General features: G+C 41.7%; 1 protein-coding gene across 6 annotated transcripts in view; it reads left to right on the forward strand.

Annotated features, from left to right (window-relative positions):
* Positions 1 to 22,446, forward strand: part of TGFBR3 (transforming growth factor beta receptor 3) — a 178,411-nt gene that overhangs the window by 9,523 nt on the left and 146,442 nt on the right. For all 6 annotated transcript variants that reach the window (XM_073357091.1, XM_073357089.1, XM_073357088.1 and 3 more), the window contains exon 2: positions 10,605 to 10,784. In XM_073357091.1, coding sequence (XP_073213192.1) covers positions 10,724 to 10,784 — 61 coding nt within the window. In that variant the 5' untranslated portion in view covers positions 10,605 to 10,723. The remainder of the gene's footprint in view (positions 1 to 10,604; positions 10,785 to 22,446) is intronic.

Raw genomic sequence — 22,446 nt, forward strand, 5'->3', positions numbered from 1 at the left:
GAGAATGATGGTAGTATGGTATTAACAATAGTCTTAAAATACTTTGTATTTTAGTTATGACAGGTTAGTCAAATTTTGTTATGATTTACAAAATTGCTATTCTGAGTTGGGAAGGCTTCTCTTTGGTATGACTGCTACAGTTGTTCACATGAAAAGGCCAAATTATCTCCCCCATATGCAGCTTGTACTGTGTGCTAAGGAAGTCTCCAGAGGTCAGTAGGGATCAGTTCCTCTTAAGGGTTCTGAGCAGTAGTGGAGCCACAGTTGGTATAACTTGTTCTTTTCCCCTACCACCTTCTTGAATAGGGAGATATACACAGCATATCCCAATAGTCATAGATCCAGTGGCCTTGGTTCACCCACCAAAAGTTCACTAGGGTGCAAAGGTATTATAATGCTCCATGTGTTATAAGATTTGCATACCATTTGTGTAGGCTCACGGACTTCTTGCAGTCTTCCTACCCCACTCCCTCCAATCCTTGCAGTCATAACTAATTACATGCTGTTTGGAGCTTTTTTCAGCCCTTATGGATAAATGAGGGTTGGTTGTTTTTTTTTTTTTTAATGTTCATTAGGCGATTGAAAGTCTTCCCTTTTCCTAAAAAACCCCAAGTGTTTTCACAAGTTGTAGTTGAATTGAAATATATGGATTGTAAACTCAGAGTGGCATGTGCAGGTGATGCACAGAAATTTGTGTGCCAAATCCTTTCGCACACTGTTTTGGAACATGCCTTTATTTTCCTATATTAATTTTTTAAGAACAAATATCTCACTTCAACTTAAATGTGCTTTTCTGCATAATAAATAGATTACAATGATTATCTGGTAGACAATTTGTGGGAGGATAGATGACGCCTACTCAAAGGGAAGCACCTTTTGACTCATTGTTTTACCAATGTTGCACTATAAGGTCTTCCCCACATATGTGGGAGAAGTTTCCTAACTCATAAATGTGCTTCTGAAGATTTAGAGACTGATTACTGACTGATGAATATCTTAATGGGATTTTTGCTTAGCAGCTTTAGGAGATAAACTGTTATGCTTTCTTTCTAAAGTATGTATTTTAGTGAGTAAAATTCAGTAAATGCTGCTCCAGAGTGAAACTTTTGTCTCTTATTGCTCTTATAAACATTTTAATGCATCTTTTTGCCATTTTTTACATAACTGTTTCCTATTATTTTAACCCATTTATCACTTTTAACTTCCTATTGCAAATGACCATGGGGAAGTTTGTTTGTAAAAACTTTGCCCACTTTTTCCCCTTCAGGGGATTCTTTGTGTGCAAACTTGCAAACAATCATTATTTTACTTCCTTAAGGGAACATGGCTCCTACCCCAGATTTAAATCTGCCAGAGATTAATGCAGTTTGTTTTATGATAGGGAGTTCTCCCATTAGGGCTTGTTTTAGATAATCTTTTGCTATGTATGAAAAAAATAATTGCATCAGTGATTTGTAAGAGAGTGCCTTCGATGAGATCTCTTACCTAGACAAGACCTGGGTGGAGGTAAGGTTCCATCCTGCTGTGACTCTGTTGCTATGACTGGCCATAGAAGATGATGCCTTATCCAGGGTTACAGCAAGGGTTTTTGAGAGATTATCATTTTGGCTTAGGTGTGCAGTTAGGGACTGAGCCAAATAAAACCAAGATTAATGGTATTTGCGTGAGGTAGTTGGCAAGCGTATTTGTAGTGAGTAAGATAATCTAATGCCAGGAAACTTATTCTGTTTCCAATTAGAAACCATAAAAATAAGGTGATTAGGCCAAAGAAACATAACTTTTGAAGGGGAAGGGTTGTATAGACCTATTCCTTAGAGCCTGCTAATCTTTTCTGATGGTCTCTAGGTCTGTCCTGCAGATCTCTGTGCTGTAGTTACTGTGGGTTTTTTGTTTTCCTTAAAAAGAAAAGGAGTACTTGTGGCACCTTAGAGACTAACCAATTTATTTGAGCATAAGCTTTCATGAGCTATAGCTCACTTCATCGGATGCATACTGCATGAAGTGAGCTGTAGCTCACGAAAGCTTATGCTCAAATAAATTGGTTAGTCTCTAAGGTGCCACAAGTACTCCTTTTCTTTTTACGAATACAGACTAACACGGCTGTTACTCTGAAACTTGTTTTTCTTAGGCACTTTTGAAAATTTTATCCTAAATTTGGAGCCTAAGTCCCATTTTCAGAAATGATTTAGGCTCCTATTGACTTGCAATGGAATTTGGCCTCCTGGCCGCCCACTGACTTTCAATGAGACTTAAGTTATTTTTGAAAATGGGGCTTAGGCTCTTAAGTCACTTTGAGGGTAACATTTTCAAAAGTATCAGTCTTATATATGCCATCAGATGTTTTTGCTGAGAAGACTTTCCCCTTCCACCTGGGAAAGCCCCTTATGCCTGAATCCTATCAGGAGCTACCTCCATGTCCTCCCTGATTCTCTTATAGAGACTTCTCAAGTGCTTGTTCCATGTGCATTGTCCCTTAGTTCCTGTAACAAAGAAACCCTGCCCTGACCCTCGAAAGAGCTGCCCCCCTAGCTCGCTCTTTAGGAAAAATCTCTATAACCTACAAGAAGATGGTTTCTCTTCTGTCTTCTTCCAGTCTATTCTTTTGCATTCAGGACCTATCCTGCAGTGGTGGTTCAGACACCACAGTGTCTGGTTTAATGATTTTGCTTTTCTGATGTAAACTCACAACAATTAAAGTGAGTTGACAGCAAATCCTGTGTAGGCTGAAGGGAAACTTGAGTGTAGATTTAGACTGAGAATGGCTGTCTCTGATCCTAGCCAGACCTTTGTGCCAAATGCGTGCAATATTCATGCTGTGGTGCAAGTCTGATTTGCTGCTATCAGGGCCTTGCAAGCAAAAAGGGTGAAATTGTCTTTTCTTTCAGGGACCGATTGTGCATGTGTTGTAGCTTCCTGTAATTTGACAGAACACATAGTAAAACATTAGTGTACAAATAAACAAACAAAATGTTAAAACAAAAGCAATCTGAAATAGAGGGGGCACAGTTTCTAAGTGGCATAAAGCCTCTTCCCTTGGTCCTGTTCCAGTTCCCATAGCCTTTAACTGTGACTTGTTGAAATGTCCCATTACAAGCACAGCAGCATATGAACTGCTAGGCATCAGAATAACTTTTTCCCTGGGCTTTTGATATGTCAGGATATTTAGTTTTATTACTCTCCTTATTCCCTGGAAATGAAACTGCTTTGGTGTTTATAAAGCAGAATCAGTCTCCTTAATAGTTTATGAATAAGTTACTGTTTAAGTTCTGCACGGTTTTAGATGTAGACATGAAAACGATTGATGTGCATTTTGAATCCCACAGTAATATTTGCTAATACAGTTAGTCTGCCTTCTAGCCTGTACATATGCAAATCATACAGTATTAAGAGAATAAGTGTCATCAAGTTTTAAAAAAAGACATATCTTGAAAAATGGATGTTAATAGGATTGGGGTTATAATATTTCTTTTTGAAAAACCATGTTTCACTTCGTGTATTGAATGCTTGTATAACTGAATCTAGCATCTAAATTGGGCTTGGGCATATTTGATTACAAATCATTGGCTTTTTATTTGTGCAGTGGAATGCACATTTTTATTGTACAAGGAACCAATGGGAATGTGGTTAAATAAGTAAAATGGCTGCCATGTTTAAAACAAACAAACAATGAAGAAGCTTTGGCTTTGAAGGGTTTTCTTGGATGCCCTAGAAACGTGGGTTCGCATTGCTATGGCAAAGCAACACAGGGACAAATCCTGCTTGCTTCTCCTGAGTAGTTCCCATTGAAGTCCATGATTAAGGTGAGTAGGATTTGGCTCACATTGGTAACCAAAGTGTTTATGAGCTGTTGCAGCATGATGGGGGAGTACTGTGGTGTGGTATTTTACCTTTTGAGGGTTACAACCTCTGGCTGTGAGCATGGAAGGGAGACAGCATGAAATAGAGCCTGTTGTGACAAGGAAAAGAGGAAGTGGAAGCTATTCTTCAGCCAGCGAAGGAAAGGTCTCCATGGGGAAGATGATAGAGTGGAGATGGATTTAAAGCAAAGCCAGGACATATATACAAAGGGGAGGATATAATTAAACAGATGGTGACATTTGGAGAAAGGGTTTGGAGGAACAGAAATAAAAGGTAAAATTAGAGCATTAAGGACCTGGTTGAACAATGAGTATGTCCAGCTCCCATGCAATGCAAGTCCAAAATAGAAAACAGAAGCCCCCCAGAATTGTTCTGTGGCCTTATGCAGACATACTTATTACTGTGCTGGGCCTTAGAGAAAAAGGAGTAGTAGGGAGAAGTAGCTTAAAGAATTAGAAGAAGAAGAAGAAAAGGAGATAGGAGTAAAGATGCTAATGGGAATACGATGCAATAGTCATTTAGCTAAAAATACAGAAGTAGACCAAGTAAAAGTGTGCTTGGGTATTCAATATGCAGAGCTTGGCAGTCTCTGTCAGTGAGAACAGGAAGCCGCCTATGAGAAAGACATCTTTAAGTAAAGACATTGTCTGAAGCAGGATGCTTTAACTTCTGAAAACCCTGAGCAAGTTTTAGTATTAAAACTGACTTTCTCACACAGCCTTTATGCTGATGCAGAAGAAAATAGTTTTAAAGACTCCTGTGAGAAGACTGGAAGTTCTGGGGAAATTTGATTTTTAGATACTTACAAAGAAACAAATATGAAGCAAATGTAAAGGTAGGGAAATTGGTGAGCTATTGTAGTGAACTGTCTTGTATATGTGTTTACCACTTTGTGCTAGCAGGACGGCATCAGATTCTCTCAGCTGTCTGCCACAGACTGTGCTAGCAGATAACAGATTCTTTAAGAGGTGGCGAGAGTTGTGCTTTTGGAGGGAGGAGGATCTGAGATCTGTCCCTGCTGTTACCATGTGGTTCAGAACAGCCATAGTGTTTAGCATAGTGACAGCCATCTAGGAACTTCCTGTTTATGTGTTTTGTTTTGGTTTTTTTTACATTGTGTTTTCTATTTGTATTGTTACGTAGATTCAATTTTTCATATATCAAAATACACAGGTTTACTGAATGTTTCTAAGATACAAATTAAAACTCGGCAATTAATTCAGTCTCTCTGCTCCGTAATAGTCTTCATCATTGTATAGGTTTCAGTCTCTCTCTCTAGCTCCATTAACATGTAGAATACATGTTTTTCTTGACTTGAATAGGTGGTGATTGCACCTTGATTATTGTTTTTTGTCCTCTTAAATCTGATCCTTGTCTGTAGTCATTAGACATTTCTTCTTGATTAGGACCACAGGCCTTACTGCAACAGACCTAAATTAAAAGGATCCTCTTGGCTGTGCCTTCTTGACTGAAAAATCCTCACTGGACTGGGCTCTAGATGCTCTTCCTTGGCACTCTCTCTTATAGTTGGAAGGTTGTCTCACATCTCTGGGATGGTGTGCATGAAATCCTCACAAGTAACACAAGATTTATTAAGAATAAGCAGAGACAATTGAATTCAAACAAGTAAATAGCATGCACAATGTATCTAGTTTTATATTCTGCTTAACTAATCTAGGTGTATTCCCTTTGTGTCATTTTAGGAAAATAGCAGTATTTTGCTTTTCTGCACTACGTTTTTTTTGAGGTCTAGTTGGTCTCTGAGACCCTTTTTGGCAGCCAGTGTTGGAGATGCAAATTCTGCTCTTGGATGTTTCATGTCATCCTCTCTCATTCTTCCTCACTGGGATCCTTCAGTTATCACAGTTTTGATTTGCTCTCCTGTGACCTTGCTCACAAAAGTAGTTATCCAGGTGTACCCTCGTGGGGATGAGTCTCTTGGAAATGTCTCTTGTCTCAACTCCATTTGCTACTGTAGTTGAACAGTTTAGGTTCCTGTTTTTCTGTACATTTTTCACATCTTAATTCAAAGCAGTCATCCCTCCCACTTAGTGGGCTGTCTGTTCTTTGTGCTAACCACCAGACTTTCACATGTTAATCTTGCTGACAGTAGCTTTCAACCTACAGCTGGATTGCTTTGTTTGTGTTAGAGTTTAAACAGAAAAGACTCATCATTTTAAAAGTAATTTTCTCAATATTCATTCTGTTCTTTAGCAAATATGGATTTGCTATGAGTCGCACAATACACGCATTTAACTTGCATGAATTCAACTATATGTGCTTGTCAAAAAAAAAAAAAAAAAAGAGAGAAAAATAACAAGATACCTGTAAATAGTGCGGGCAATTCCGCCCACCATCCCATTCAATGATCATATGCCTCGGAGTGAGCATGAGATGGGAGACATGAATCTGCTGTTCCCTCAGTCAGTCTCAGTTCCTATGTGCCTTTCATAGTGTGAGCATCTTGCTGCGCTGAGTGTGATTCTAGTGTTTAAAGATACTGTACATATTTTTCGTACAACATGGCCCCTAAATGCAAGCCAACTACTTCATCTGGTGCTCAACTGAAGAAACAGTGATCTGTTCCAACGCAGGAGGAATAACTGGCGGTATGTCGGTCTCCAGCGTGGTGCGTAAATGTGGCCGCAACAAATCTAGCATCCGTGCCATCAAGATTCGAGAGAGAGCAATTCGTCAAGCCGTGGCATCAAGTGCTCCAATAACTGCTAAGGTGACGAGCCAGGTGCGTGATAAGACTTTAGTGAAGACTGAAAAAGCATTAAACTTATGGCTGGAAGACATGAACTGTAAACATGTGCCTATCGATGGCAACACGTTGCGAGAAAAGGCTCTTAGCCTCTCTGTGCTGTTCCAACCTCCCACCAAAGAGGGACAGCTTTCTGATGAGAAGGAATTCAAAGCCAGCCAAGGTTGGCTTAACAGTTTTTTAGGAACCGCTTCAACTTCAAAAACGTGCATACTACTGGTGAAGCTGCATCTGTGAATGAAGAGGCGGCAAAAGCCTACCCCGAACAATTAAAGAAAATCAGAGAAGAAAAGGACTATCTTCCGGAACAAATTTTTAATGCTGACGAGACTGGGCTCTTCTGGGAAAAAAAAAAAATGCCCAACCGCACTTACACTTCAAAATCAGAAAGACAAGCCCCTGGCTTCAAAGCAGCTAAAGACAGTGTGACTGTGTTTTGTGGCAATGTGTCTGGGCATTTAATAAAGCCAGGCTTGCTCTACAAGCTGCAAATCCCCGTGCCGTAAAAGGCAAGAACAAAAAATCTCCTGCCTGTGTTCTGGCAATCAAATAAAAAGGCTTGGGTGACGGCAGCATCGCTTCTGGATTGGTTCCACAAGCATTTCATTCCGGAGGTCAAATGGTACCTTAAAGAGAAGAGAAAGGACTTGACTTTTTAAAGTGTTGCTAATCGTAGACAATGCTCCTGGCCACCCTGCGGCACTCCAGTTTGCCCATAACGACATTGAAGTAGTCTTTCTCCCCCCTCGCCCCCCCCCCCCCAATACCACCTCCATCTTCCAACCTCTCGACCAAGGCATGATTCGCTGTTTCAAGGCCACGTACACGAGGCTTACGTTCTCATGGATACGTAGCAGTATGGATGCTGATCCCAATCTTAATGTGATGGAGTGTTGGAAGTCCTTCAACATTGCCAGTTACATCCATTGAATGTTTAATACAAGTGATGCAATCAAGCCTGAAACAGTCAATGCATGTTGGTGAAACCTATGGAAAGAATGTGTGAATGATTTTAACAGTTTCCCGACCATTGACAAAGAAGTGAAACACATTGTTCAGGTGGCCAGGCAAGTGGGTGGTGATGGCTTCGTCAACATCCTTGAGGAAGAAATTGAAGAATGAATTGAGAGCCATAGAGAAACATTGACTAACGAAGAGTTAGTCTTCAGTTTGGAATTCTCTGTCAGCTCAGCTCTGTTCTGTTCTATCACCCAGATTTTAAGACCTTACATTGCTTTATAGTAATCTATTGGTGGTTGCTGAGGCATCTTCTGTCATTTTGTGTTTTGAGAAGGCTGCTAGTGAAATAAAATATATTTGCTTTATTTGATTGAACGTTATCAGCGTTCCAGTTCCCTTCTTGCTGACTTCAGATTCTTAGGTCTGGTCTTCTCTACGAGGTTAGGTCGAATTTAGTTGCGTTAGGTCGATTTTATAAGCAATGCAGCTACACAACCAACCCCTTCCACCGACCTAAAGGCCTCTTAAAATCGACTGCTATGCTCCTCCCCAACGAGAGGAGTAGTGCTAAAATCAACCTTCCTGGGTCGAGTTTGGGGTAGTGCAGACACAGCGCTGTCTAATTCGATGATGTTGGCCTCCAGGAGCCATCCCAGATCATAGGCACTGACTTCCCCTCTGCCCTATGGGTGCTCGACTCCTGCCCCACCCCTGGCCTTGCCCCTGCCCCGCCTCTCTTCTCGGCTCCCATTCCACCCCTTCCCCACAGTCCCTGCCCCACCCCACCTTTTCCAACCCCAGCCCCGCCCATTTTCTGCTCCCATTCCACCCCCTTCCCCCAAATCCCTGCCCCACCCTGTCTCTTCTCCGACTCCTCCCCTGAGCGCACCACGTCCCCGCTCCTCCCCCTCCCTCATGGAAAGTCCTAAGCGCCTCCAAATAGCTGTTAGGTGGCAGGAAGTGCAGGGAGGGAGGGGGACGAGCAGGGACGTGGTGCACTGGGGGTGAGGAGAAGGAGGCGAGGAGGGGGGAGCTTTCTACCACCATTCTGCACTTGCTCAGCCTATAGTTGAACTGCTCCTTACTGCTCTCCAGGCTGCCTGTGTACGGCTTTATGAGCCTTGAGAGCAGGAGGCAGGCTGGGTCTCCAAGGATAACTATTGGCATTTCAACATCCCCAATGGTAATTTTTTGGTCTGGGAAGAAAGTCCCTTCTTGCAGCTTTTCAAACAGCCTGGAGTTCCGAAAGATGCGAGCATCATGCACCTTTCCCGACTTTCCCACGTTGATGTTGGTGAAATGTCCCTTGTGATCCACTAGTGCTTGCAGCACCCTTGAGAAGTTCCCCTTGCAGTTTATGTACTATTTGGCAAGGAGGTGCGGTGCCAAGATCAGGATATGCATTCTATCTTTCACCCCACTTCAGTTAGGGAACCCCATTGCAGCAAAGCCATCCACTATGACCTGCACATTTCCCAGAGTCACTACCCTTGTTAACAGAAGGTTATTGATTGCCTTGGCTACTTGGATCACAGCAGATTTGGTAGATTTGCCCATTCCGAATTGATTCCTAACTGACTGGTAGGAGTCAGGCGTTGCAAGCTTCCACAGGGCTATCACCACTCGCTTCTCAACTATCAGGGCAGGTCTCATCTTGGTATTCCTGCACTTCAGGGCGGCTGGAAAGCAACTCACAAAGTTCCATGAAAGAGGCCTTATGCCCGCAAAAGTTGCGCAGCCACTGGGAATCATCCCATACCCGCCACACTATGCGGTCCCTCCAGTCTGTGCTTGTTTGCCGGGACCAGAATCGGCATTCCACTGTATCAACCTGCCCCACTTCTGCCATGATGTCCTAATTGTCACAGCCCATGTTTTCAGGAATGTCTGTGTCTGTCTGTCCTCCTCACAGTCTTCCTCGTGCTGGCGGCTCCTAGCCAGGCTCTGTACATACTGCAGGATAATGTGCAAGGTGTTCACAATGCTCACAACAGCAGTGTGCAGCTGAGCGGGCTCCATGCTCGCCATACTATGGCATCTGCATGGATAACCCAGGAAAAAAGGCGCGAAATGACTGTTTGCCGTTGCTTTCAAGGACGGAGGGAAAAAGGGAGGAGAAACTGATGACATGTACCCCAAACCACCCGTGACAATGTTTTTGCCCCATCAGGCATTGGGAGCTTAACCCAGATTTCCAGTCAGGAGCGGGGACTGTGGAATAGCTACCGAAAGTGCACCACTCAGTGAGTCGATGCTAGCCACAGTATTGAGGACACGCTCCACCGACCTACTGCGCTTAGTGGGGACATACACAATCGACTGTACAAAATTGTTTTCTAAAGATTGACTTCTATAAAATTGATCTAATTTTGTAGTGTAATTTCATGCCCTTATTCTGGGCAGCTAGCTGCTTGAAAGAGAGCCAGTATAGGGTAGGGGCATTCTACTTTCTCTTGTAAAAGTATATTATGTTAGTTGTAGGTTTTAGGGGTTTTTGTGTTTACTCTAACAAGTGTTTTAGTTTCAGGATCTTTCAAATGGTTTTCGAGTTTGTGGTGCCAATTTAGAAATGCAAGTCAGAGTTGCTGTGTTACTTATAAACTGTGTGTGGGCAACTCCTCTCATGATATTCTTAAGATTGGATAATATATCTTCTGACTTCAGTGACCCAAAGAAATTTGCATACTTAAAATAAATTTACTTGAGACCATATGGGCATCTTCTGGGCTTCAGCAGGACTCCAATTCTAGCTGTGTCCTTCTGTTTGGAACAGGACATAGCTGGTATGATTATTTTGGGAGGATGGACAAGGTAGAAAAACAAAAGGGGAAAAGATTAGTTATGTGCTTAGTGTCCCTTTTGGTACTTAGGATATTCAGCAGTGTAAAATATACTTGTATAATTCTCTTTTAAGAAATATCTCTGTTTTGTTAGATATGATACAAAAAGATATAATTTTAAATAGATGAGGACATTTCTGTAAGACATATTTCTATTAAAATGTATTTTTTTCTCTCAGTAGGCAATTAAAAGTCTGGAAGACTTGATTTCAAAGCATATACCACTGATTTCAAAGGAAGCATGTCTACATGAAGAGCTACAAAAGGAGCTGATTTGAGAAGACCCAGTGTTGCAAAAATGACTTCAAGTTGTGTGATTCCAGTGTTTACTTTGATGATTTTGTGTTTAGCAGCTGCAGGTAGGTGGCATTATGTAAATCATGTGTGCATTGTAACTCATTGTGTGCATTTGGAATTATTGATCAAAAATAGATGTTCATGCTAGAAGAATTTAGGTCAGCTAAGACTCATGTAGAATCTAATTGCAGATATAAAGCAATAATGTATTATTGTGATAGTACTTTCTGGTATGAGTATTTGATGAGAAATAACTGCTTCTGTAATGGAGCCCTCTTACTTATGGTTGCTGTTAGACTCTTTAAATTATTTTCAAATAGTTAATATTCACTGGCATTCATTCTGTTCTAATTTTGTCTATATAGGATTTCTAAGATGCCTTACTGATTTATTATGTCAGTGGCAATATTTATGGTAATCCCTATGACCAAGACTTGAAAAAATTGTCTTGTCCAGGGCCAGTAGGAATCTGTGTGGGTGAGTGCTATCAACTTCTGCAGAATCTAAGCTTTCATTTAAAAAAGAATTAAGTTTCTGGTTTTCTGGGTTTTGAAGAAATCTTTCCAAACGTGGACTAATTGTAAACAGTGCATCGATGTCTTCCTAAGTCTGCAGAGAGACAGCTCCTGTGCTGTTGCCACTGTTAGTGTGTGTCTTCATTGGTGGTTAGCCTGGTTGGTTGGCACCTGGGTCTGAGCAATCAGATTAGTCTAGTCCAGTTGCAAGCATCCCCTCAACAAAGTTCTACTTATGTTACTGTGTCCTCACTGTTTCTGCACTTGCCCATGTGTGTTTGGGGGCATATCCCGTGGTCCTTTGTACTGCAGTGTTCTAGGATTCTTTCCCAGTCAGTTGTCTCAATTGCAGGAGAACTGGTCTGTCATTGGCAGGGGAATTAGGAACTATCAAACTTGACTAATTTTTTTTTTATTTTTGCCTGTGTTCCAACTGAGTTGAAACAGGCTCTAACTAACCCCCCTCAGCTGTTTAAGATAGCCCAGGTTTAAAGCACCTCCTAATCTGGTTAGAGGTTTTTCTGTGTGGATGGTGGGGAGAGGTTGGGCTAAAACCCAGGGAAGACATACCCTTATGAGACATGGCAGCTGTGCTCTCAGGGTGGCCATCTTTGCAGGTATCCCAGGATGAGAGGACAGATGGTCAGTCACCCAGTGCATGTGTGGGAGGATCCTGCCAAAACGACCTTGTCACCCCAGCAGAGTACACTGGAGGAAGGATGTTCTTGCTAATCAAAAAGAAGATTCGGTGTGCAAACTGAGAATAAATTCATCTGTTGGTGGGATGGAGTAGGTTGGGGCAAATTAAGCCAGTCAGGGCTTTGGTTAGGGTTGGGGTTGGCAGGCTCCCTAGGCTAGAGTTTTGGGTTGGAGCCAGTAAGTATCCCCAAGCTGGGGTTAGGGCTGGGGCCAATAAGGATCTTTGAGACTGTGTCTTTATATGTTTTTACAGCGCATAGTAAATGAGGCCCCAATTCTGGTTGAGACCTCTAGGCTCTCATAATACACGTGAATTACAACGTGTGGGGTGTGTGCGTGTGCGCACTGTATGTGTAGTATGAATTGGAGGTGAGGAGTTCTTGGGCCTGAAGATCCTGTAGGAGTGAGTATCTGACCAGCTCAGGCACTAGCATATTTCTGTCTGGGGAGTAGGCTTAATCCTTGGACTATTAGGTCCTGGGTAAATTTTTCAAGCCCTTTCTATAGGGTTGCTTGGGTTATGTATGGACTTAATGTTTGCAGGGTCAGGGCCTATACTTGGTATGGAGAACACTGTTTATTTTAAAGGATGGCTGTAAAGACTTTTAATGGTGACTATTGTATTAAAGTTAGCAGGAGTTATATAGACAAGGGAGATACATTCCCATTTATAGGAATTGGATCTGCTCCATCTTTTGTCCCATGTAAATACTTCTCAACTAGTGTGTTACAACATCATCCAAATGCAGCAATAAAAAGATCTGAAGGTTCACGTCTCTATACACACACACACACACACACACACACACTTTTACATGCATTTTCTGCAAGTGATAATCTGAAAAGTCCACTAAATTTAGGTATGTTTGAAGTTGTCCCTCCTTAGTGAGGCACCCTTCGCTTTGTGTCGTCCTCACATGCAAGAATATTGTCCAAAACTGATCACTGGGGAGTGGCAAACAGAGATGCAGCCAGTCAAAATGAGGTAGTGGGGAGACTGGACATATGACTTGTTGAAATTTGGGATGTCCTCATTGTGGAAAAGATTACCAACTTTAGAAGAGACATGTCTAAGCAATCAAGTACGTTGCCATCTGGCTTCCTTTCATCAATTACATGGAAAATAATTCTGTTTCAAGAATGCCCTCAGACCTTTAGGGACTTTGTCCAGGGCTGAGCTACACTGTAAGCATCCAGTCAGTATTAGTAACTCTGATTATTTAATAGTACTTGATGCTAAGATTCTGCAGTGATCTTAATGAGCAATATGGGATGTGTCTGTGAGCATGTTTGCATGTGGAGATGAGGAGATGAGTGCCGGTGTGGGATGGGGAAAAGGATAACGGCTTATTAGAGAAAATCATAACTGTTCTAAAAAGAAAGAAACCTACTTTTAAAAAAGTGCCAGTATCTAAATCTGACTTGTTGATTTTATTTCTTATTAATCGTATTGGCAATTCGTTTACATGTCTTCTGGCAAAGGGACAATTTACTAATCCAAGCATAACCAACACCCCAATGCTGATATTAACTAAGAGCACTACCAAATATAGTGATAGCAGACTCAGTATCAGTATTAAAAAGTCATTCACACCTCATGGGAATGTTGGAATATCTGTCCAACTTGAAACTTCTTTGTCGATTTATTTTTTCTCTTGTTTCTATTTGCTTTTTCATGAAAGAGCAAAATTGCTATTGCCCAGGAATTTAGCAGCTGCTTTTTCCTCACTCAGAGCTTGAATCTGGAGTGGGAGAGTAGGTAGGCTAGAAATGGTTTTGTGGGATCTGTTTCCCTCTATCAAGTTGTCCTGCAATGGCTCAAGAGTATGAATACCAACCTCAGGGCAGACTGTTGAGAAGCAGGGCGCATACACCAAATTGGTTGTAAGGTCTATACTTAAATTTTACCAACCAGTTATCAAGTGTAAACTCCTCAGGCACTAACAGCCTAGCCGTGGAATCATAGGTACTCCGATCTACCTTTCACCAAGGCAAGCTTGCCTTTGTTGTAGCTAGTCCCTTACACCAAAAATCACAGCCATATTCAGGTTACTCCCAGTCTCAAGGGATAGTCACTTCTCCCAGGTCTGTTGCCCCTTAGATATCACACCAAAAACAATCTAAAGATGTATTCACTAGGAAAAGGAAACGAGTTATTTACGAGGTTAAAGCAGGTAAACACACTCAAATGAGTTAGTCTTATGTTTCAAAAGGTAATAGAAACATCTGTAATAAGCAAGCTCCATATGTCCCTTAGGGCTAACCCAGGCTAAACACTGGGGAGGTCTTACTTTATGCGTAGAAAACCTTACCCTCCAGAGACCGAGCAGCATAGAGAGGGTTTCTCTTTGCCAGGGATTTTTATTCCCTTTTCCCCCTTCTCTGAACTACCAGCTCAGCTGGTGGGAGAAATTCATTTGCACATCTCCTCACTATGGGACTAGATGAGAGTAATCAACAGTCTTTTTGTCCTCTTACATGAACTATTATAGAACATCTGGTGCTGGTGGGCCTTCTCTGCGGGGCTGGCCAGCATTTCACAGTAATGAATGTCTCTCTCCTATCTGCTGATTTCCATAACTGCATAGGCTTACAATACAAATGGTCCTATATTATGTTGAAGTATGGGATACAGAGGTCATAAGTGAGATTAATGCATGCAGCAACTCACAAGCATTCCATGAAGTCTAAATACATTCTTAGAACTGTAATACCTGTTTTAACAGTAACACCACACAGGTGAGCTAGACTGTTCCAGTTATGTACTAGTCAGAGTTCAGTTGAGGCATGGCAACCTTGGCATATGCTGACACCCTCCTGTGGCTTTTTCTGCCTTCGCCATTCATCTGTCTATGCTAGGATAACTTCCAAACCAACTGATTTTCATGTCACTTACAGAGGAGTTTGCAGGTTAGAAATGAGTCCCATGAGCAGGTGCTTTTATGAAACAAAAATAATGTTTTCAGTCAAATATCCCTTAGAATAATTAAAATTAAGGGGAAAGATCTATAGAAATAGACTATATTTTTTAAAATAGAGCTTTCTAAGAGGTTTTCCGTGGGCAGCACTGAGCCTTTAGAGCTATTATATCAAATAGTGTTTTTTAAATATAAAGATATAGTATTATGGTGCTGGTAGGAAAAACTGTAGGCAAGACAGAGGTTTTCCATACGTATGTGCCCAAAGGAACAACATGGCAAAGAAGCATAATGTATCTCTGCTATGAGAGTGTCAGTGGCATAAGCTGGCTCGTGAAATCCGTAGGGGCTCTATACTGAGAGAGTTTTTTCAGGCTTGGGTCCTTTATGTTCAGTTCTTCCTGATAGCAGAAATATAAATAAGAAATATATTGGTAAAAGTATTTCCCTTTGTCCCTGTGGTGAAGGATAAGTGAGGCAGGGGGCAGCATGCCACCTCCCTGAGGAGATATCTGGTACACACTGAATTTTTTCCCCAGCTAGAGTTTCTCTGCCCTTATAGTGTTCTTAAATGGTAAAGTTGCATAGAAGAGGACACCTCTTTGTGAAGCCCAGGAGGCCTACATTTACTTCTGTGCTGCTGACACACTTGCTGATGCTGACCTGTTTTCTCTTATTTTCAGCAGTGTTGCATTTTGGATATGGATAAAATGGGGCAATTCTAGACTGACTGCTTAAATGACTACTGATTTTTTTCCATTCTTGCCCTGAAGGGTACCAGTGTTAATTGTGCCCCAAATGCCATGCAGGTTAGTAACGTAAAAAGAAAAATGAGAAGGATGTCATGGTGTGCAGGAGAATCAATTCAGATCTAAGCTATAACACTGCATATGTTCCATGTGTTTTTCTAGCTCATAGATAGTTATATAAATTTTGCAAATACTGCATTGGAATTGATCCATGTAATATCCAAGAGGGTATATACCCATTTCTGGATCCCTTTTTACTACCCAGATGTGTCTGTGGCTGCTTACCAAAATCACACCTTACTTCTAGTTTGCAAACATTGTTTTTAATCATTTGTTTATGGTTTTTGGCTTTTAGGTAAAAGCTCTGGGAGGAAAACCTGGATTTCTGTTTAAAAAAAAAAATTATTTTTTTTACCATGGAAAATCCTGGACTCCTTTGTTGAAGGCAGAGTAGTGAGTTGCTGCCAAACTACCTGGCTGTCTAAAAGAATTTTACCTTTGAAGTGAGGATAAACAAAGATCTAGCATCCTGGAATGGATTGTAGGAACTCCACATAAATAATTACAAGTGCAAACAACACAATCTTGGATAACCTCATAAGCAAGTTTGGCTCTATAGCCTTTAGGAGTACAGCTATTCACAATGAGTTATCAGTGTGATTGGTTTCAGTCTTTGATTTAAGCCACATTTCTTTTACCATCTGGCAAATATTTGTTAGTTGGGTACATGGTGATGAAATGACTTAACAGAGGTGAACAGAAAATAATAGATGCTGCAAACTCTGAGGGCCAAATCATCCTCTAAGGTGGTTATTTATGCGAGGAGACAGAAAACTTTTTTTTTTTTTTTAAAGTTTGACCTCCTTGTGTTTCCACTTTCTCGTTCAATTGGGGGGTGATTTAATCTCCTGAAAAACAAGGGGAAGTTTAGTCTCCTACATCTTATGGATCTGCAGAGGCCAGAGACATCCATTCAGAAGCCGTGAGGCAGATTTTTTCAGCTTGTGTAAATTGTTATAACTCCATGAAAGTCCGTGGCACTCTGACAATTAACACTGGCTGTACCTATACCTGTGCACTGCCTCTAGACTCTTCAGTGTTTGGTAGTGCCCCTTTCCCTGTGCCAAATTGGCACAGTTGTGGTCAGGAAGACAGATGGGGTTTGGAGACAGAAATGGATAGTAACTAGACAGCCAAAGACTTGTTATAGGTTCCCCGTTAGAGACTTGTTCACATATGCTGGTTCAAGCTGCCCTTTAAGATTTTTAGCTAAAAAACTGCCTTTCTTCCTAAATTGGTTCTCAACATCCCTTTTTTTAATTGCTTCATTAGTTCTTCTAAATAACCTCATACTTGAGAAGCACTTTACTTGCTTGCTGTTTACTTTCTCAAGTCCCATTGGATACGACACTCCATCTTTGGTAAGGTTGCCTGCATTTATGTGAACACGAATCTTGGATCTGAGCCCCCAAGTACTGTGGTGATGGGCCACCGCAGAAATGTGTGTAACAGTAGGAATAAACAGGCCATATCATGCCATCCTTCTTTCAAGAGGAACTTCCCACTGTCCCTATATGCTGTAGTTGCAGAAGCAATCCAGGCCTCAATAGAGTCTAACACAGTGGTTTCCAAACTGGGGTTCGCAGAATGTTACAGGGGGGTTACCAGAAAAATTTCACTAATGGCAGCCAGAGGACCCCAGGCATTGGAGGCAGCAGGTGGGACCCAGTTGCAGGGCAGACAGCCTGAGCCCCAGGGAGAGCGGGGCAGGGCAGTTGGGGCTGGCAGCCCGAGCCCTGCCTCAGTCAGTGGGGGAGCCAGCCGCCCAAACCCCAGTGCTCTGCATAAGGCTGGCAGCCCAAGCCCCAGGAAGAGTGGGGCCAGGCAGCTGGGGCTGGCAGCCCGAGCCCCGGCGGTCAGCAGGACCTGCAGCCCGAGCTCAGTGGAGCTCAGTTGACCGGGGCAGTCAACGGGATCCAGCACCAGGAGCCCCACAGAGTGCGGAGGAAAGTTAAACTTAAATCCTTGGAAATATTCATTTTTAGGAGGGAGTTCACGAGATTTCACAATTTAGTGAAAGGGGTTCGCGGGCTGTTGAAGTTTGGGAACCACTGGTCTAACAGAAAGTCCTTCCATAGTAAGGTGAAGGACACAAATTGGTGGAAAAAAATGAATAAGTTGTGAGGTAGGCAGGCATTCAGATCTTTCCTTCTTAAACGATGTGCATTACTTTGCATTTATTAACATTGAATTTCATCTGCCATTTTGTTGCCCAGGCACCCAGTTTTGTGAGATCCCTTTGTAGCTCTTCGCAGTCTGCTTTGGACTTAACTATCTTGAGTAGTTTTGTATCATCTGCAAATTTTACCACCTCACTGTTTACCCCTTTTTCCAGATCATTTATGAATATGTTGAGTAGGTCCCAGTACAGTACCCTGAGAGACACCACTATTTAACTCTCTCCATTTTCACCTTTTATTCCTACCCTTTGTTCCCTATCTTTTAACTGGAGTGCCGGGCAGTGCTTTCAGGATCATCTGACCAGGGCCGGCTCCAGTGTTTTTGCTGCCCCAAGCGGCAAAAAAACCCAAGTCGCTGGACTTGGTTGCCGGAGAACGGGGAGGCAGAATCCTGCCCGCCGAACGGGGAGGCGGAGTGATGGTGCGGCTGCCGAATTGCCGCCGGCGACCAAAGAAGAGTCGCGTCCCCGTTGCCAAATTGCCGCTGAGCACGAAATGTGCTGTGACGGAGCGGCCACCAAATTCCCGCTGCCGCGGGCAGATTGCCACCCCAGAGCCCGGCGTCCTGCCGCCCCTTTACATTTGCTGCCCCAGGCACTTGCTTAGTTCGCTGGTGCCTGGAGCTGGCCCTGCATTTAACGATCCTTAATTTACTTTAATGACAAGCTTTTTGTTATCGTATCACTCTGCCTTTGTTTATAAACAAACTCCCTGCCACAAAGGCTGTGCTGCTCCCAGCTTCCAAACTCATCACGTATCACATTCAAGTTGCCTTGCAGTTAAGAGCTCTGTCTGGGGCTAGGATAAGTAGACCTCCCCAACGAAACTTGGTGGGGGGAGCATGAGGCTAGAGCCTTCCCCTGCCCCTCCCACACCCCCCCCAAATGGCACCCCTGCCCTTTTTCCTGATTGTTTATGAATATGTTGAATAGGACTGATCCCAGGACTGACCCCTGGGAGACACCACTATTTAACTCTCTCTCAATTCTGAAAACTGACCATTTATTCCTACCCTTTGTTTCCCATCTTTTAACCAGTTACCAGTCCATGAGAGGACCTACCCTCTTACCCTATGACAACTTACTTTGCTTAAAAGCCTTTGGTGAGGAACCTTGTCAAGGCTTTCTGAAAATCTGTGTTCTGTTCACTGGATTCCTCCTTGTCCACATGCTTGTTGACTCCCTCAAAGAATTCTCATAGATTGGTGAGGCATGATTTCCCTTTACAAAAAACACATTGACTCTTCCTCAACAAATTATGTTAATCTATCTGTCTGACAATTCTGTTCTGAACTAATGGCTGCTCCAATTTCAGCATTGAAGGTTTTGCTCACCTGTTTCTGTATATTTTAGTTTTCTACTCTGGTCGTCTAGACTCATTATTTTGGCATTGCCCAACTCTTTTCTTTGCACAACTTACTTGACAGAGTCAAGTCCTATCTCATTTAAGTCACTTGGAAGCAGTATTCGGCTTTCCACAAATGGTGCGAAGATTTCATCACTTGAACGATAGGGGAAGGGAACAGGGTTTCCAATTTTAGAGGAAAGAAAATTTGTGCAAAAGGAGCTAAAATTGTTCAGACAGCAGATTCATTTTCCCTTCATCAGCAAGGCTACGATATTGCAAACTGCTCCCTTCAGGCAATCTTCTGCAATGATGGAGCTTAAGTGCAGATTCAGTGAAACACTGAATGTGTTAAGTGCTTTGCTGAATTGGAGACTTTGAGCAAACGTGAAAGTCTGGCACTTTAATTAGAGCTGACTCTAGTGGAGTTCTTCTCATAAACACCAAGCAGACCATCCGAATACATTCTATGCTGTCAAACATCGCTTAGGGTACAAACAAGGCTCTTCCATATCTAAGTGGAATGGCTGCCTTTTGTTTCTATAACTTTTTATAAATATATGGCGAGGTTGTTGCCTTACTGCTCAGCCCCCAACATGGAAGACCAGTGGATTGCTTTTCATCTGCTCCCTGTTCTTTCACCTGTCCAGGTTGGGTGTCCCTACCAGGAGTTAAAGCTCCTGTTAGCATAGCTCTCAGGGTCTACACTGCAGAAGCGTGTATTTAACTCATGGTTACCTAATCCCATTAGCTAGTTCGGTTTAAAATAGTGGTGAAAACACAACAACTAAGCTTTTAGCTCAGGCTAGGCGTTTGAGTTTTAGCTGATAGGGGAGCCTAAATATGAACTTGAACTGCTAATCCAAGTTAAGAGCCATGTCTTCACTGCTATTTTAACCCAAATTAGCTAATATGGTTTAGGTAACCCAAGCTAAAAAACACTTTTTTTTTTGCAGTATAGGTATACCCTCAGGGTCACTGGAACAAACATGCCTTTCTACCACCTCAAGGTGAAATCCCCAGGGAAGGAAACAGAGCATGCAATGATTGAATTGTACTGTCCCACCCAACAATATCACCCAGTACTTCTAGAGGGAAAAGCTCAGGATTACATTTCTAAAAATTGGTGTCTTTAATTGTATATTACAATTAAAGTGACATTTGTCCTTATCTTTGTCAGGAAATAGATGATCTTAAATTCTGTAATTCATTTTTTAACAAGCTCAAAATACCATGCAACCATTTCATAAATAGCATGCAAAAAATCATCTGTATATTTGAAAGAGGGCAGTGAGATGTTGTCCTTTCTTGTAGCTCCCCTTTTTTTTCCTTCTTCTCCCTGAGTAGGCTCTGATTTAGTGAAAGTTCTTTCCCTTCCTCATCTGTCCTTTTCTTCATCTCTCCTTCAAATTTAAGAAATAAGAGAAATTAAGATGAAGAATGTCAAAGACCATAATTAATTAAATTAAAAATCAGCATTCTTCTCTTGCCTCAGCTCAAAGAAAGAGCCTAAGCAGTTGCCTTAATCCAGAAGTGTGCAAAGTGAGCCCATATGTGTTTTGGGACATAACTTTTTAAATTACTCTCTCTTCATACCTTCTGATTTCCTCAGCTGCCTTACTTGCTCCATCCTATGGACATCTTGAAACTGGTTACCTCATCATAATATGAGGTGCCATATTAGAGAACCATAATTTTATTCCATGTTCATGGCAGTATGCAGGAAAAAATGAACACCGGGGAGAATGACATTCCCTTTTCTCTTAGGTTATTTTCTGTGTTTTGAAATATAGTATAAATTCTTCCAGTAGAACTTCTTGAGCCTCTTCAGTAGGTCTGTCTCCATGGATCTTCTGGATAGTCTTGTTTGTTTTCTTAATGTGACCACTTAAAGATAGTCCCCATGACACGGTGTGCCCAAACAACTGACAGCCTGTAGAGCTCTGAATACTGTGTATAGAACACGCATGCTTGTCAAACAGTATAGAATGTCTGGAGGAGAAATCAGGCTACACATACAGTAATACCAAAAAGAAATTGTAATATGGTTGTAAGCGTCTTAATGAGAAATGGAGCATCTGCTGTTGGAAAAACAATCACTATCATGATGTTCTCATTAAAATTGTTATTGAGATCCCACAGTTCTTGTCTTTTCCACTGGAATAATATTTGCATGTGCCAACATTGTGCCAGATGTATGTCTTGCACTGACTTTTTGCTGTCTAGAATCTTCTTTTGTTAATGACAGAATAAATGGAATTTTAAATTCCTCAGTCCATGTATCCTAGCACAGATGAATTTTGAGGAAAAATATATTTTAGTACAAAAATGATATTCTTCAGTTTTCTGTTATTTGAAGACATTAGGCCAGATTCCTCCTGGGTGTAGGTTCATTTGAAGTCAGTAGAATTTAATTGGGGATTGGATTAATTTGATCCAAAATGACAATAGCCATGGTTGCATATAATTGCATGAAAGATAGTTGTACTTGTTACAATTTATGGAACATGGAGCTATTGTTTCATTATCTATCTGGCAGCTGCTGCATTGTGGGACTTGTTAAGAAGCAGTTGTTAAAAGGGGGATTCTACCTCGCAGGATAAGTGGTAAACTGAGAATATATTTCCAGCCCTGTTAATTATGAAAAAGTAGTACACCGAAGGAGTCACGAATGAAGAAATTCAAAGCTTATGCAGCAGAAAGTTTTGTGGAATTTGCCCTTTTTCCTCTTCAAGAAACCTTACTTTCCTTGTTTGAAAAAAAAGTGGTGTTGAGAACCAAAAGGGAGTGAAATTTTTTTTATTATTTATTTTATCATTCTTTTCTCCACTTTTCACCTTCCTTCAGGCAGAATTTTCACTGTGATCCATTAGATTCTAAACATTTGCTTGGTGCTTATGCAGCTATAAAGGCTTTTTATTATTATTTATTGAGGAGCAAATCCAGCTTTAGTCTATATTTATTGATCCTTCCACCTCAGCCTGGTTTATGAAAACCTGTTTCAACCTTGAAATCCTCTTCAAGCTACATAGACTTGTGCCTGTGTGTTGTGTTATAATTTTGCTCATTCGCAGAGTGGTATACCTATTTTACTAGGGCAGCGGCTCTCAACCATTCCAGACGACTGGACCCCTTTCAGGAGACTGATTTCTCTTGCATACCCCCAAGTTGACTCACTGAAAAACTACTTGCTTACGAAATCAGACAGAACAAGACAAAAGTGTCACATCACAATAGTACTGAAAAATTGCTTACTTTT

Source organism: Lepidochelys kempii, chromosome 8 (assembly GCF_965140265.1).
Source record: "Lepidochelys kempii isolate rLepKem1 chromosome 8, rLepKem1.hap2, whole genome shotgun sequence".
NCBI lineage: Eukaryota > Metazoa > Chordata > Testudines > Cheloniidae > Lepidochelys > Lepidochelys kempii.